The 16,868-nt window shown below is 38.3% G+C and overlaps 1 protein-coding gene across 1 annotated transcript in view; it reads left to right on the forward strand.

Annotated features, from left to right (window-relative positions):
* Window positions 1-1,452: 1,452 nt before the first annotated feature.
* The window catches only part of LOC108668232 (dual oxidase), an 84,322-nt gene continuing 68,906 nt past the window's right edge, over window positions 1,453-16,868 (forward strand). Inside the window, exon 1 of the mRNA XM_018155404.2 lies at window positions 1,453-1,718. Coding sequence (XP_018010893.1) covers window positions 1,613-1,718 — 106 coding nt within the window. The 5' untranslated portion in view covers window positions 1,453-1,612. The remainder of the gene's footprint in view (window positions 1,719-16,868) is intronic.

Raw genomic sequence — 16,868 nt, forward strand, 5'->3', positions numbered from 1 at the left:
AATCTCTAAATCCAAATAAATTTTTGAAATACAATGCGTAACTATATCACAAAGTAATCAACTGGGAAAATGAGATGACCGGAATGCTTACACTACTGTCGAGCGGTTCCATTTGGAACATGGCAAAATATTTCATGATCTAAGTGACTTATTATAATCAATAATGAATCTCATTTTATCTATAATGTTTCTCATTATAATCTATAATGAGAAACATTATATCACGTAATACCATATACAGAATAAAAAGTACTCTCTTTATCGATAAAATTCTGCGTCTAACTTATAAATAATATATTTTTAGAACGAACTACATATCTTTTTCTGCAATGATGTCAAGCCCTTCTGTCTGACACCCAGTAATTACAATCCTGTGATGTTAACTGAGCAGGGGGTAGTCGGCGCAGTAGAACCAAAGATGTGTATCAAAACTACGCATAAACTAGTATATTTATTTGACCATACAACTTTATTATGAATCCATTTTCTCCGCTGGTTCCAAATGGAACCGCTCGGCATTAATGGGTTAATGTCGCACTTGAGCTCCCATCAGTCGCCTTAGATGTTATTGTTGAATAAGGCAGTGCTCGTGTGCAGAAGCATAATATTTAGGGCGCTTTTCTTTATCCCATAAATCGTGTATTGGTCGACATACTTTAAGAATAGATTATCCGTTTTTATGACCAGCCAAGCTCTTCCGTAAGGTGAGAGATGTATTCAATATTATTTGAGGATCGATGTCTTGAAATTCTCGCGCCAGAGGCTGCGGTGTATAATAGTATTGCACCTTAAATTTAAAGCATTTCTCTATCTATGATGTTGCACCAAGTAACGTAAATATATCACGAGTGCAAATTTATTTAAAATTATATATGGACAGAAGTACTTCCAGAAGGTACAAGCAAAGTAAGTAACGCTTGAAAATAATCTCATCCATGCTTCGCATAAACGGCAGAAATAATCATCATACAATCTCATATGTATATCTGAGCCCATTGCAGATTCTCTATAGGTCCCAAACTTTATCATCTAATTAATTTACTTCCAGCCAACCGTTGCTCATACCTCGCGTGATGATTGTTCTTTCTGCTTTTAAGCACAAAAGGGAAACGTTGTATAGTTGCATTTTGTGTCGCAAAAGGCGTAACAACTGTGTCAAGGTAACAAAAGGCACTCATGAAGAAACTTGACTCTGATCTGACCACGTTCCGAGCTACCGTAACGACTACGATCGGTGACTCATTGTATTGCTCATGTTGGCTCTATAATCAATATGGAACCTCGACTAATTGATTTGTGAACTAATTTAGACACTGTATCAACCCTGTGGTGATATGGATTAGCCGTGTCTATGTCTTGCCAGTAAATTACAAAGCATTCAATATAACGGGGCCTACGTCTTCAAGGTGCCGCGACCAACAGACCACGACTCACCAGTCACCACGGACCACGCGTGTGCTTAGTGTTGTCTAGACGGTGATGAGGTGAGGTGTGCCCAGTTCTTGAGAGAGAACCTGAGGTCTCGTTCGGTGGAAGACATGTTTGTAAGGTAGAAAGGGAATTAGAATTCGTCAACAATTTCAACCGGCGTGTTCTGATCAATTAAATAATTATGGAGTCAGTGCTCTGGAGAGGAAGGCGGAAAGAGAAGAGGTTTCCAGGAGTATTCATCTTTAGTTTATGTATTTTAGGTTTCATCGCTAGAACTAATGGACAAGGTGAGTAAATTCGTAGATCTGAGTTTTCAATTTGACTCAATCTGTCAGACTTTTTGTGACAGTAAGACGATCTCATCCTTGTAGTACTGTTCATTACAATCATTCAAACCATTGCTAACTTTTAGAAAGTTCGTCTGACTGAACCATATCCAAATCTATGTAACTAGGGAGATTTTCTCCAGCCATGCACTCCTGTCTGGAGACTGGCCTCAACTGCGCGCCTATTCCCTAGATTTTTAAACCGGCTTGTCCACCCAACGAATATATTCCTCGGTGTTACGTCAGCGTCAAATAGGTACCAGGAGAATTATAGTTTGTCCAGAATGTCAAGAATGACGTCTTCTTTATCACTAGTATTACACATTGAGAAATTAGAATGAAAATTTTTACGTCTATCTATATTTTTATTTGACTTGAAATCTTTTATTTGGGAATATTAAATTACTAACTTGAATTTTTGAAGATGGGGAGCACTATGTACAAGCACTATGAACTGAAAAAGAACTTTCTAAAAACCCACATTCTTTCAGGACTATTTTCGTTACTTAATGACTTACGGCTTTCGGGTACCAAGAAAATCGCCATCAAAAACATGAGGTACAAACTGCCCGGTTCGGATTTTATTTGCAGTTCAAACTAAATATCTTCTTGCATTTGCTAATATTCTAATCTGTACGTACAATAGACGATAAATGCGGGATTGGTTCAGCAGAACTGGATTCTGCTGCCTATACAAGGTGTCGCTGTGACAGACTGCAACGCGCCAGAGAAAGCGATCTCAGCTGGTAGCCTATGGCCGACTGAGAAACGAGGAGCTATTGCTCTCCTGCTAAAAACATGATGAATTTGATGTAAGGGTCCTGTTGTGATATTAAATGCTTCATGTATTGCGAGGGAAGATTGTAGTTCTAGATCTTTGCTGTGGACTCTCATATACGTGATAATCCCAGCGTAATCTTGGCGTCAACATCGCAGCTTAAAATGTTATTAGCAGCTCCGTTTTGAATAATTGCTATTGTATTTAAATTCGTTCATTGGTATTTGGTACGGTATGTTGAATTTATGTATGAAAGCTTAGAGATCTATACATGTCGACGCGTAATAAACGCGGAGTCTAAATTGTATTTCTAACATCTCACGTCTGCCGAAAGTCTCAGCATAAGGCAAACTCGATCAAATATAATGTTCTTGCAATTGAATATTAAAAAATTCCCTTTAAATGTACGCGTGGCATGGCTGATGACTTTACACGACTTTTTCTCTTGACTTTACACGACCATGTTTGATCAAGAGAATCGTGTCTGAATCTTGACTTGCGTTGGACGTTTGATTCGAATTAGCTAAATGTGTACGAGCTTTCACATCGTAAGGACAGAAATACGCGAGCATCATTTTATTGAATGACATCCACACTTCTTGTCCGCACCACTGAACCATTACCGACTGACAGACATCCACACTTCTTGTCCGCACCACTGAACCATTACCGACTGACAGACATCCACACTTCTTGTCCGCACCACTGAACCATTACCGACTGACAGACATCCACACTTCTTGTCCGCACCACTGAACCATTATCGACTGACATCCACACTTCTTGACCGCACCATTATCGACTGACATCCACACTTCTTGTCCGCACCATTATCGACTGACATCCACACTTCTTGTCCGCACCATTATCGACTGACATCCACACTTCTTGTCTGCGCCACCGAACCATTATCGACTGAAATCCACACTTCTTGTCCGCACCACTGAACCATTATCGACTGACATCCACACTTCTTGTCTGCACTACTGAACAATTATCGACTGACATCCACACTTCTTGTCTGCACCACCGAACATTATCGACTGACATCCACACTTCTTGTCCGCACCACTGAACCATTATCGACTGACATCCACACTTGTTGTCTGCACCATCAAACCATTATCGACTGACATCCACACTTCTTGTCTGCACTACTGAACCATTACCGACTGACATCCACAGTTCTTGCCTGCACCATCAAACCATTACCGACTGACATCCACACTTGTTGTCTGCACCATCAAACCATTATCGACTGACATCCACACTTCTTGTCGGCACCACTGAACCATTACCGACTGACATCCACAGTTCTTGTCGGCACCACTGAACCATTACCGACTGACATCCACACTTCTTGCCTGCACCATCAAACCATTATCGACTGACATCCACACTTCTTGTCCGCAATCGACGCATCGCTATAGACTCAAATAGTTCCCAACGCTGAAGGCTCGTGCAGTCTTCCTTGAAACCTAAAATGCGTTTCGCGCGGGTTTTGGAAAAGGAATAACCGAGCAGTTCCCTTTGGCATCAATTGTCGTGGAAAGTGGCTTTGTGAGCGCGTCATGCAATTGCAACTGGAAAAGATTTCGTCTATTCAAATGTTCCCTTTGTCTTGCGTTTCGTAATGATCTGTACATTCACTGCCGCGGTATTTTTCACCACTATCAGGATATTCTTTCTGGTCTTCTGCTGCTTTTTGACGGTTTTTTAATTGCTTATTGATTCAGAGTCCATTTAGTTGTGCGGACTCTTTACCAATGTATTCAATTTCTACGTTGAATATGAAGAAGCGTAAGATTATCAGCCGTTTGTGAGTAGAATAATGAGGAAAAAGACCTTATCAGTAGAGTACAATACAATTTATTATAATAGCATCATCGTATTGTTTTGTTTGCTTAGTAATATTTCGCGCCTGGCTAGTGCCTAAAACATTTAGGAAGTATTCGGATACAAAGCCTTCAGCGCTGCAGGGGTGTGCAGCGCTGACGCAGTCGGGGATGATAAATATCCTTATATGATATTTATAAATATATATATATAATATCTTATTTTGAAATAATCCTTGTGATGTATAGGAAAGGCGAAATTGAATTGTGTATATACTGTAAGTTGTGTGAGAATTTTGGTAGGTATTAAATAAGTATAGGAATAAATTAACGTCGAAATTAAAATAGGTCTCAACAATGAAATGAGATTATATGGAAATGCGACATTACTTTTCGTCCAAAATTTATTACCGAGAACAACTGTTATCACGGGTATAACTTGTAATGTTTACGTAAATGAAGTTTAAAGGTCGAAATTCCCGATAGAGCTCATCGCATACAAAAACGGTACCTATAAATAATTCCAGGTAGAGCTCATTTAATTGATGGCAAGTTATAACACTTTAATTTTGGATAACTAGGATCAGAATTTAATTTTGAATAACTAGGATCAGAATCTCCGCATTTACTTTGACGCTGAGTAAGTAATAGGTCCAACACCACATTATCTGTAGCGCTCATCGATAGTTTTAACGTGGCAGTTATTTATGTCGCCGATCTAAGAGTTTCTATAACGCAGCGTTTACGCTAGCGCTTATATAAACTTTTAACGCCATTAGTTACGCTAACTCTGCTCTTGCGTTTCAACACTTCAACGTCCACATATTAAGGCTGTGTCTGATCTAGAGTGTTGCATCAGACATGCACGTCCTGGGCCAGCCTGCAGCAGGCAGAGCTACTGCAGCTGCTGAGCTGACATGTACAAAAACCCGATAACATTGAAAAGCGCGACGTCGAGACCAGTTTTCCCTTCAACTTAACTTAATTTCCATCAACTCATCAACTTTCTTATCTACGTAATTTGATTGACGATCGCTTCACTTCCATTGCGTTGCATGAACCATTTACGTTCTTTCTGTGTATTTATCCGTAGCAATATTCAAACATTCATAATATTATTATTTTTACGTAGATTTTGCGTAGATATCGCTAGATTTAAATTACCTTCTTGACCGATTGCACTCCAAGTTCAATGCCTTGGCCAATTGATTAGAAATATTGAGGTTTGTTGTAGGGAAGCTGCTTCCGACTTGTATTCATGTTGTACACGATAAATCAAGGAAACTCCTACTGCAAATTTAACGTCAGTTACTGATATCAAATACATGCTAAATGTTATATATATCGCGAATATAATGTTATTTTTTATAGCTGTAGAACAATAAATTTTAGTGTATCATATCATAGACTTGCTGTTAATGAACAAGCAATGACTATAGACATGTTTTAGGAGGAGTTGTTATATAGCAAATGACGGTCCTAATAAACTAGTACATGGTTGCTAACGACTTCTTTACTCAACTTCTTTGAATATCATGACCTCAATATTTCCGATAAGTGTTCATTATTCGTATTTTTGTTCGTAAATTGCTGTATAGCATTCGTGCCTGGGTTGCGTGTCTCGATTTCTCAGACACACGAAGCTTCGTTTCCCGACTTACGATTGACGCACGCTGCATTTACACTCACGGCTCGTCTTCTTAAAAGCTACGATTCGTACATGGAGTTGGCACGAACGTCAGTCGTACACGCACGCAACATTCGTACTGCTCGATAGTGCTATATTCCATCTTACAAACATTGTTTAGCCTCCTCGTAAAATTATTTTTTTCATTTAAATTTTAACATGCACACTCCCGCAAACTTTTTAGCTTTGAAACATTTTTATTCAAGACGAAGTAAATTTAATTTCAATTTCTTAGTTAAAAAAATTAGGGAAATAATTATTGTCGAAGTTTTGGCTCAACTCATCCCCATTTTTTATAACCACTCAGAGAAATGAGGGAGACTTTGTCCAAAGAATGATGCGCATTTCGTTCCTGTGTGGCTCATCCTGACCGAGTTTGGCCGGCAATAGTGCGCATCTACTAGGTACAGAAAGTGTGTCAGTATTTAGACAGAATAGTTCTCTTATTTTCCTGAGCATGTCGCTATAGTTCCCCGCAATTGTCGCGTACAACCGATTAAGCTACCAGCACCAAACGCTTAAGAAAATTGATGTGTTTTACTATCAAAATAGTGAAACACCTGTTGCGTGTATCACTAGTGTACGTCCTTTTTCTGGGTTAAACTGGGTCAATATGACTCACATAAAGGAAGGTGAAAGTTCAGGTCTGTTTGGATAATGTCTCATTAATTTTTCTGAGTTAATCTTCTCCTCCTCTCCGAAATGGCATGGCATTGTTAAATAAATGTGGGCCATCAACTGATAGTAGTTAACTAATAGTAAGATAAGAGAGTTGATTTAAACCATTCAATTGGGAAGAAAATGTTGTTGCGTTTCATCTCGATAAAATCTTATTTTTTCTTGCAGTCACGCTGAATGAATTGCAGAATTTTCAGTTTTCCTCTATGGTAACTAATATTCAATTGAGAAGAAATCGTAACGAAATTACATTCACCGCACGTCCGCCTATTGCTGGACCAAAAATAAATATGTCTCAACAAGTTGCAGGTCATTGGCTGCTTGGTGTTTCATATTTCTTATTGTCACGAGACGCAATCAAAGTTGTGCATTTATATGTCAGGACCTCACGCGTCGTCGTGGCAACTGCTGCGGTGACCTGAAACTTTAATAACCGTCTCTGAATTTGCTTCAAAATACAAGATCTTTATGCAGACAAAGGACGAGAAAGACAAATGAAATGTCGTAAAACGTGGGTTGGAACATTTGAAATGGGTTTGAAAATTTGATTTTATGAAATCTAGTCGAATTAATAGACCAAGATCGTGTTTATGATCTAATTTTTCTCCCAAAGAAATATATCCATCAATTATATAAGTCCCGTAGAAAATTCAATTTTATTGCATTATGTCAAATTATAGCATACGTTCAGATTTAATCTGAAATAAATCGGTTATTTCCGAAGTCTTGCAACTAGATTGAAGTTATCTCTTCTTAGCTGTACCTCTCGTTCTATATTGCTGAATCTTTCTGTTTTAATGTTAATGCCTTCGTCTTACAGAAACCACTTCTGTATCAATTCAATACATACTCCATAATTCTCCCAGAAAGATGAAAGTAAATATAAGAACAGCTCGGCCTTCTTATCCAATGTCTATAACCCGAGGCAAACCCAATTGCAGCTAATTAGCTTACCTGGCCTAAGCTCCGCGTTGAATTCAACCGCATTCCGACTGATTAGTTTTTCATTTATGCTCCCTAATTACTGCCGGTCTGTAGAGGCACGGAGATCAAGATCTTGGCATGGATCATTATCATGGCCTAATTTGAACGCTATAGACAGAGTGATGACGCTTGGCATAGATCATTATCATCGCCTAATTTGAACGACATAGACAGAGTGATGACGCTTGGCATAGATCATTATCATGGCCTAATTTGAACGACATAGACAGAATGATGACGCTTGGCATGGATCATTATCATCGCCTAATTTGAACGGTATAGACAGAGCGATGACGGCTAGCATAGCCACCTATACTACGACCATAATGGATGAGGGTAAACTCCATGAGTAGCGTGGGGTTGGATTATATGACGGTTGGTTCGGTGAAGCTTCCATCGCCCTGTGTGTTGATAGAAGTCATTTGGTCTGCCAGCTTATCTAGATCGATTCATTATACGGACTTATCTTGTCTAGATCGATTCATTACGGACTTATCTTGTCTAGATCGATTCATTACGGACTTATCTCATCTAGATCGATTCATTACGGATTTATCTTGTCTAGATCGATTCATTACATACTTATTTTAGCTAGATCAATTCACTACGGATTTATCTTGTCTTGATCGATTCATTACATACTTATTTTAGCTAGATCGATTCATTACGGATTTATCTTACCTAGATCGATTTATTACTGACTTTAGAACTGCGTGAAGTTCCGATAAGCTTTTATTTTTCACTGTTTTTTTTTAAATCTTTGATTAAACTCGATTCCGTGGCGCTTTTTATGCCGTTTGATTTAATGAGATGATTTTCTTTTTATCAACTTCGCAGTTATTATTAAGTTAAGAAACAATTTAGGATTTGGATCAGCATATGGAATGTTCCCGTATTAAATTTGGAATATTCCCGTATTAAACTTGGGATGTTCCCATATTAAACTAGAAATTTTACCGGGTTAACATCTAGGACCTGGACATTCTCCCGTCACTCTGCGAAAGGTCGTCTTCTCACCGTGTGTTCCATAGTAGTTTCGTCTCAGTAACGTCAGGAAATAATCTGCTGGTTATTCTGTTCTTACATGTAATGTCTCATGACGAGCTCTGCAATTCCCAGGCGCTTCACTTCGAGTCTTGACGCTGAACAATTTTTCCTCCTGGAGGCTGACCGAAAAAAACTCATTTCAAAGCAATGGTTTGTTTCAAGATTTAAATACAGGTTCGAATTTTGCAGCACCAGCATAATGACCTCAGAGCAATTATTTGCAGCCATTTGCTGTGAGTGTGGCTTACGGACCCTCACTTGAGCCTCGGTGCATTTAGGAACACTTGAACGCAGCAAGCGGTCTTAGCTTCGGTGCATTTAGGAACGCTTGAACGCAGCAAGCGGTCTTAGCTTCGGTGCATTTATAGGAACGCTTGAACGCAGCAAGCGATCTTAGCCTCGGCGCATTTAGGAACACTTGAACGCAGCAAGCGATCTTAGCCTCGGTGCATTTAGGAACACTTGATTGCATCGAGAAACTCTAGCCAAGTTTACGTCTTGTAGAAAAGTTTGTTTGCTGCCAATTGTTCGTAAAGCAAATTGAAATTTGCCAATTCCTCGTTACAAATAAAAGAAACTATTTCGTTTGCTGTTCAGGTTAGTTAATGTGTATAGTATAGCATTAATCGCTCATAGTATTGCAAACTTTAATTACCCTTTCGTTATTAATTTATATATGATTTTGGGTGATTAAATTGACGGTAACTATATTTAGTTATATACCAGGCTTTCCTATTCGAGTATCATAACGAAGATAAAGAGTTCAGGTGCATTTTCGAGAATATAAGGAAATGTGTTTTTCATGGGCCCCGTACATTTCATCTCCATTACATTTGATATTTTATCGTAGCTGAAAAATTTCAGCGGCTAACGTCTTGCAAAAATGTCTTGTTTTCAACAATGAAAACTTCAGGGTTGCTGCCTTAGGATTACGCAAAAAATGTTAAGCTAATCAATGAAGTCTAGGTCGATTTGTCTAGTTTGCATTGACGCATTTTAACATTTCAGTCGGAAGCGTATAAGGTTTTTCCTCACCTCTTGTTAGCAGATGCCCATGAAATCTAGGCTGCAGTACCCAGAAGAATGAATGAGTCATATTGTCCAAATACTGGCACACTTTTTTACCCACGGCACGAAAAGAGGTTGGACGTAGCACTGATACGTATTTTTACAGGGCTAAAATTGGTCAGGTTGGCTAACACTAGGTCAAAAAATATAACTCAGTATACTCACTGCAGTGAGTGACAGAGAGCGCATTTTCTCGTCGACGAAAACTTTAGGTCACGGATAGACGGACGGACAGACAGACAGATGGACATGGCGAGCACAATAGTGCATTTTTTCCATAAATGAGAAAATGCGCAAAAAATGCGCCGCCGTTTGGACAATGTCTCGGTCATTTTTCTGAGCGTACAAACCATTTCTTGATATGGTTACATAAAAACGTCATGACTTACGGAGCGCCATGAGCTTCTGATAGGGATTTGACCAGCGTTAATGCATTAGAACCTTCGCTGTGCTGAGCTAAGTGCTCCAGATAAGCAATAATTGCAGTGAAAATCTGGCGATACTGTCTACTTATAAAATTCTTCGTCTGATTCATGTGCAGTTTGAGCGTAAATTGCATTAGCAGAAGCGAGCGAGTGAATAGCATCGGTCGGCTGATAGTTATGTGAAATTGTTTACTGCCGGAGACGTGCGAGGTATCTGGATAAGTTGTTAAGATCTTTAAGGAATTGTTGTCTTACTGTCTATAAGCAACTCTGAATGTTGCCTGATCATGGCTTCATATTATTCCTTTCCTAATATTAGTTGTGATGTCTAAAGAACTCTTCGACTTCTGCAGCTTTCTCATCAACTTGTCAAAAATCGATGGAGAAGCAAAAAATAGAACTCAGTACTCACTGCAGTGAGTGTGCAGCTAGAGAGCACATTTTCTCGTCGACGAAAACGTGAAGTCACGGACGGACAGACGGACATGGTGAGCACAATAGTGCATTTTTTCCATAAATGAGAAAATCCGCTAAAAATGGAACTTTGTCTCTAAGTCATGTTGGTAATATGGGGATTCTTACTTCCAAAATAAATTTAAAAGGATGAGAATTTGAAAGCGTGAAAGGCTAAAAGGTGCAAAATTTCTGAAATTAAATTTATTTTTCAAAAATTTGTTTTAAATTTTCACCTGCAACAAACAAAATTTTCATTACAAATAATTATTTGCAAATAAAATGTCAGCTATTGCAATTCTGGCGGCTGCTTGACCTTGCAACGTTTCAAATGATTACAACGTTCGGCTTATTCACGATCCAATATCAACACCATTATAAATGTGCGTTAAGCGTAATGGTAGAAACTATAAAATATTTTCCCCCAAAATACTTTATTACTACAAAAGATTGAATATAATTATCACGTTCACGAACGGGGTTAAGTTCCGTTGATAATTGAGAAATCGTCTATCATTAAATCTAATGTACATATTCAGGACCACAGAGCCGAGATCTACGACGTTAATTATTAATTAATATGACGTTAATTAATATGACGTTAATTAATACGACGTTAATTAATACGACGTTAATTAATACGACGTTAATTAATACGACGGTAATTAATACGACGTTAATTAATACGACGTTAATTAATACGACGTTAATTAATAATACGACGTTAATTAATACGACGTTGATTAATACGACGTTAATTAATACGACGTTAATTAATACGACGTTAATTAATACGACGTTAATTAATACACGACACTTCAGCTGCTGGGGCGGTAGACAGCCTGCCATGTGCAGGATAGGCGTCCGTTGTTTGCATGCTAAACGAATAAGTTTACGCCACTTGTGCCTTTTTACTGCACTGAATTATTGTCCATATAGTGCGAATTTACGCACTTGCTCTGATACCATATGAAGTTTATTGTTGGAGAGATTCAAGGAAAAATAAAAAAAAACTAATACACAAATATTTTCTTCGCGTAGGAATATTAGGGTAAATCATCGTTTTCGATGCTGTAAAATATTTTTGTGACTATAATTGTGATTACGTTCATTATCTCATCAGATTTTTATGCGCATTGTGAGTTTTCTGTGTTTTTTCCCGGCACAGTTCATTTTTGCATCATACATGAGCATTTACGGTAGTTGTTTTTGCGGAAACTGCAAGAGTGCATGAATAATTTGAAGGATGAAGTATATTCCGATTTTATTATATCGCTCTTTGATATTGAACTCCGATTGATGGCGATACATGGACATCATAGTTAAGATGGTGAGCTGCTGAACACTTCATAATTCCCTTTATATGATTTCCTCACAATTTTACCTATAAATTATGCTTTATAATTGGCTCCTTACAGTTATCTCTTCATAATTCACTCTTTCTCATTCATTCCTTCTAATTAACTCTTTCTCATTCATTCTTTCTAATTAACTCTTTCTCATTCATTCTTCCTAATTAACTCTTTCTCATTCATTCTTCCTAATTAACTCTTTCTCATTCATTCTTCATAATTCACACTTCATAATTCACACTTCATAATTCACTCTTCATAATTCACTCTTCATAATTCACTCTTCATAATTCACTCTTCATAATTCACTCTTCATAATTCACTCTTCATAATTCACTCTTCATAATTCACTCTTCATAATTCACTCTTCATAATTCACTCTTCATAATTCACTCTTCATAATTCACTCTTCATAATTCACTCTTCATAATTCACTCTTCATAATTCACTCTTCATAATTCACTCTTCATAATTCACTCTTCATAATTCACTCTTCATAATTCACTCTTCATAATTCACTCTTCATAATTCACTCTTCATAATTCACTCTTCATAATTCACTCTTCATAATTCACTCTTCATAATTCACTCTTCATAATTCACTCTTCATAATTCANGCATATCACGCACGTGAGGCACGCATATCACGCACGTGAGGCACGCATATCACGCACGTGAGGCACGCATATCACGCACGTGAGGCACGCATATCTTATCTACAGCGACGAGCCTAAAGCCTGTGAGGCCTGCGTCGGATGTGCGGATGTGAGGCCTGCACCGTCCTGATGTTCAGGAAAGTCCATGTATAATATAAGAAGTTACTTATAATGAACCAAGCAATAGAATAATTATCGCATAACGTTCCCTGAAAAGTCGCGACAATTATTCTATTATTTGGTTCACTATAAGTAACTTATTAGTTTCATCTCTAGATATTACAAGATAGAAAATCTGGCTACGTTGTTGTTGCATATTGAAATTTAAATCTAAAATCATCCATAAAAACAAATGAATTCACTTGTGGGTGGCGTGTAAAATATGGTTGATATCTTGCATGTATTGGATGCAGGTCAACGTGGCTGCATTTTAGGCTAATCCAGCAACTCGAGACACATGAGGCCTCGTGAGAGATCATCATTGAACTTCTATCCAAGTCTTTTTTTGGACAAACAAACAAAGTTTAAATTTCGTTTCTCTCAAGTTTTACTTTGAAATTTCTTCTCAATTAATTTGAATCGTTAATTTCATCATCCCTGCAGTTTCAATTTCACTTTTAGTTTCACTGTAATATTCGTCGAGTACTTTTTTGAAGTAATTTCTTGTTGTTGAATTACTCTAATTATTTAAGGAAATATTCGCACAGAACATGTGCAAAGAAGTATGACGTCCACGACAGGCCAGTAAACTGATGAGAGGTCGTAGGTGTGTGGAAATATTTGTCGTCGTTCAAGTAACCTAAAAAGCCTTGGACCACAAGCAGTTCTGAGTAACTGATGAGGCTTTGTAAAGTGCTCGCCACAACTGAAGGATGCGCATAAGTTCACTCTGAATATTAGCATGATTGGTAAGGTTTTCCCTAATTGTTGCTGCGGAATTAACGAACTGCAAGCTAATTCAAATGTTATCATATATCACGTGATTTTCTGCTAGAAAAATTAATTTGCTTGTTATTTTTGCCTCATTCAATCATGTCATTCGTTATTGATCCAGGATGAAAAATACTGAACATAACAGTAATTTACTGCAAATCATTTGTACCGAGTGTCAAGAAAAGGCGGAAAGTCCCGCGGTAGCCTGAGCGGAGTAATTTTCTTTGTTTGAATTAGAGAGGAAATTTCCTCTAGTTAGTGATATGATGTATATTTTCCGTCCGGCCGGAATACTTGACATATTAAAGTGGTCTTCGCTGTTAATTGTTTTGATCTCAAGCGACTTGTTGACAACCGCTTTATCGCGCGGCCGGACGCATGTGGTTGTGCGCTGCGTATGTATGCTACGCTTGCGCTCTGGGAATTTCCCAACTGTAAATAGCCTCTACGATTGCTAAATTAGCCCACTAATGTAGGGCTAATAATTAGCCCTACTAGTGTACAATCTACAGTGTGTTTATTGCATGTAGTTCCTAAGTTGAAAGGTTAGGAATTGTCAGTAAATATACTTTAATTCCAATGACTAATATAGTATTACACCCTTCCAGTGATTACGTTATCAATTGCCAAGTGAATTTTAGTACAACTTAATTATCGCATTATTTTATACGTAAAACTAATTTCTTCCTTTCAACGTATCAACAGAAATTCACCTAAAATATTACATTGTTACGTACGAATAAGTTTTTTTCCAATTGAAGTCAAGCGAAACGATGTTTAAATTATAGGTAAATTGCTGCCTTTGTGCAAAACCAAGGCTATAGGTTTTTAATTCTTCAATCCTTAATTTATATTCAAAGATGATCTTGAAAATAACACACATTACATGCACATTTGTTTTTCATTGGGCGCTTTCTCATTATTCTATTATCAGGTTCACACCTGCGACCAGTTATAACACTTGAATGGCTTTTATTAACAACCGACGTCATTAAGTTTTCGCCCAAAGACATTTTCATAAGAATTTATGTTCACATTCGTAATTTGCCAGCTTTTTATATTGAGGTCAGCGAAATTTGGACTTGACTTAAATTGTTATTTAGGGTCAATACCTCGCGGCGGTCTCCCTCTGCTGGTAAATGTGTAGGCGTAGCGCTGGTCTGCCGGGCGAGCCAAGCCTGTTCTGTGAAACTCTTGATCAGAATCTGCCTCCGCTTGGCCACAATTGGGCATTTCTCGTCCATTCGGTCGTACATTCTAATATGTGTAGCGGGCTTTTTTTGCTGCGAAATAGGAAAAATTTTCGAACGCGATTTATTTTTTTATTCATTTTGGAGCAGAGGATTGTATGTGATCAATAAATCGAAACGCATGCACCCACGGAATTGTTATTTTTCTGTTGTCCACTCTCTGGGGACTTGGTTCTTTACCACTCGCCTCACGTCCGGACGAGCAGCAGGGGTTGGGCCGGACAAACCAGAGGGCAAGGGCCTCAATAACTATAAGTTTGTAAGTCTGAGATGTTATTCTGTTAGTTCTAAATTAGTTATACATGCATGTTAGTAACCCTTACCTAACTAGAGGGAATACCCAGACACAGAGGCAAGGCCGGATGGTTTAGCCTGGGAACACGGGATTATTTTCCTTCAAGATGCGAAGCCGTTGGGAAATTCACATGTGAGGCGCTCCTACATCGTAAGAACTTATCTTGATGTCGGCTGCTTACTTCATGCGCTAGCCTCAAGCATATGGATGCATTCGGGCGAGATTTCAGCGATACAAAGTATTGCAAGCCTCGTGTATAAAAAAAGGTTCAACAGAGGTTAACTCCCTCAGCAGGTTTGTTTATCGAATTTGTTGATCATTTATTGTCATTTATTACTGACCATTTACTAACCTTTTGATGACATGAGCGCAATGAGAACAAATGCTTTCTCAAATGTGTAATCAGATTTCACTTTGAATTCTAATTTTAATTTCAGTAACTCATCAAGCTTCGCAAAGTTTCCTGGTGAACAGATCGATGATCCGAGCCTTGCTCTGCAAACTCTCAACAATTCCCTCAGCTGTACTATATACATGCGAGTATTTTACGACATCATTCAATTTAGTTCCATTGAGTGCTTCACTGATTTCATGTACATGCCCAGAAGATCTCAAGCATTTTATTTCTTCTAATTCTATACGTGAAGGCGGCGATTGCGAGCTTAAGAGTTTCTGAAAGACGGGGATTGAAATTTTTAAATTGGAGCTCTCGATGATATAAAATCGTAAAGGCTTAATAAAATTGGAATGAATCTATAATTTACGTGAATATCGTAAGAAATATCGCTAGAGAAAGACTCGTGAGGTTAAGAAAAAATTGCTTGTCTTCGAAAAGAGTGGTTCTAGGAGTTATTTCCATCCCCAAGACAATGGCATGCGACCTGAATTAGTTTCCTCGAGAGACGAGGCGCTGAGCGACGATCGAAAAGCATCGACGATGTAATAAGTCTTGTCGACAATACGTTTAGTCTTGTTGATCTAATCGATCTCTTGTCGACAAGACGTCTAGTCTTGTTGATCTAATCGATCTCTTGTCGACAAGACGTTTAGTCTTGACTAGTCTTGTTGAGCTAATCGATCTCTTGTCGACAAGACGTCTAGTCTTGTTGATCTAATCGATCTCTTGTCGGCAAGACGTCTAGTCTTGTTGATCTAATCGATCTCTTGTCGACAAGACGTATTCTCTCGTGGAATGTGAATCTTAGCAATCTCTTGTCGCCGGCAAGACGTCTTGTGTTAGCGATCTGATCGATCTTTTGGCGACACGAGGTCTTGTTTTGTCGATCTAGTTTCCTCCTCATCTCCTGTCCGAGCACGTCATGAGACAGTTTACAATTCGAAATTATTATATAAAAGTTATTCTAAATAATTTTGCATCTAGTTAGAAGTAAACATTTTGTCCATTACCTAAAATGTAGGAATTACTAATGAAGTCATTTTGCCCTGAGAAATCAAAATACGTTAAAAAGCTATTTCTTCCAGTTTCGGTGTCACGGAGGTACGTTTCACTAGAGATATCGGTGCTGCGGAGTTGTGTGCAGTCGGTGTGGCCATTACATGGGAGCATATGCAGGGGTCTTGCAACACCTACGCTGGGCCAGTGGCCGCTGCTAAGGTTTTTTTCTAAAGTTCAATGTCATTCCGCCGACTTTGCTTGAAATGAAGCAGGC

Source organism: Hyalella azteca, unplaced genomic scaffold (genome assembly GCF_000764305.2).
Source record: "Hyalella azteca isolate HAZT.00-mixed unplaced genomic scaffold, Hazt_2.0.2 contig5104, whole genome shotgun sequence".
NCBI lineage: Eukaryota > Metazoa > Arthropoda > Malacostraca > Amphipoda > Hyalellidae > Hyalella > Hyalella azteca.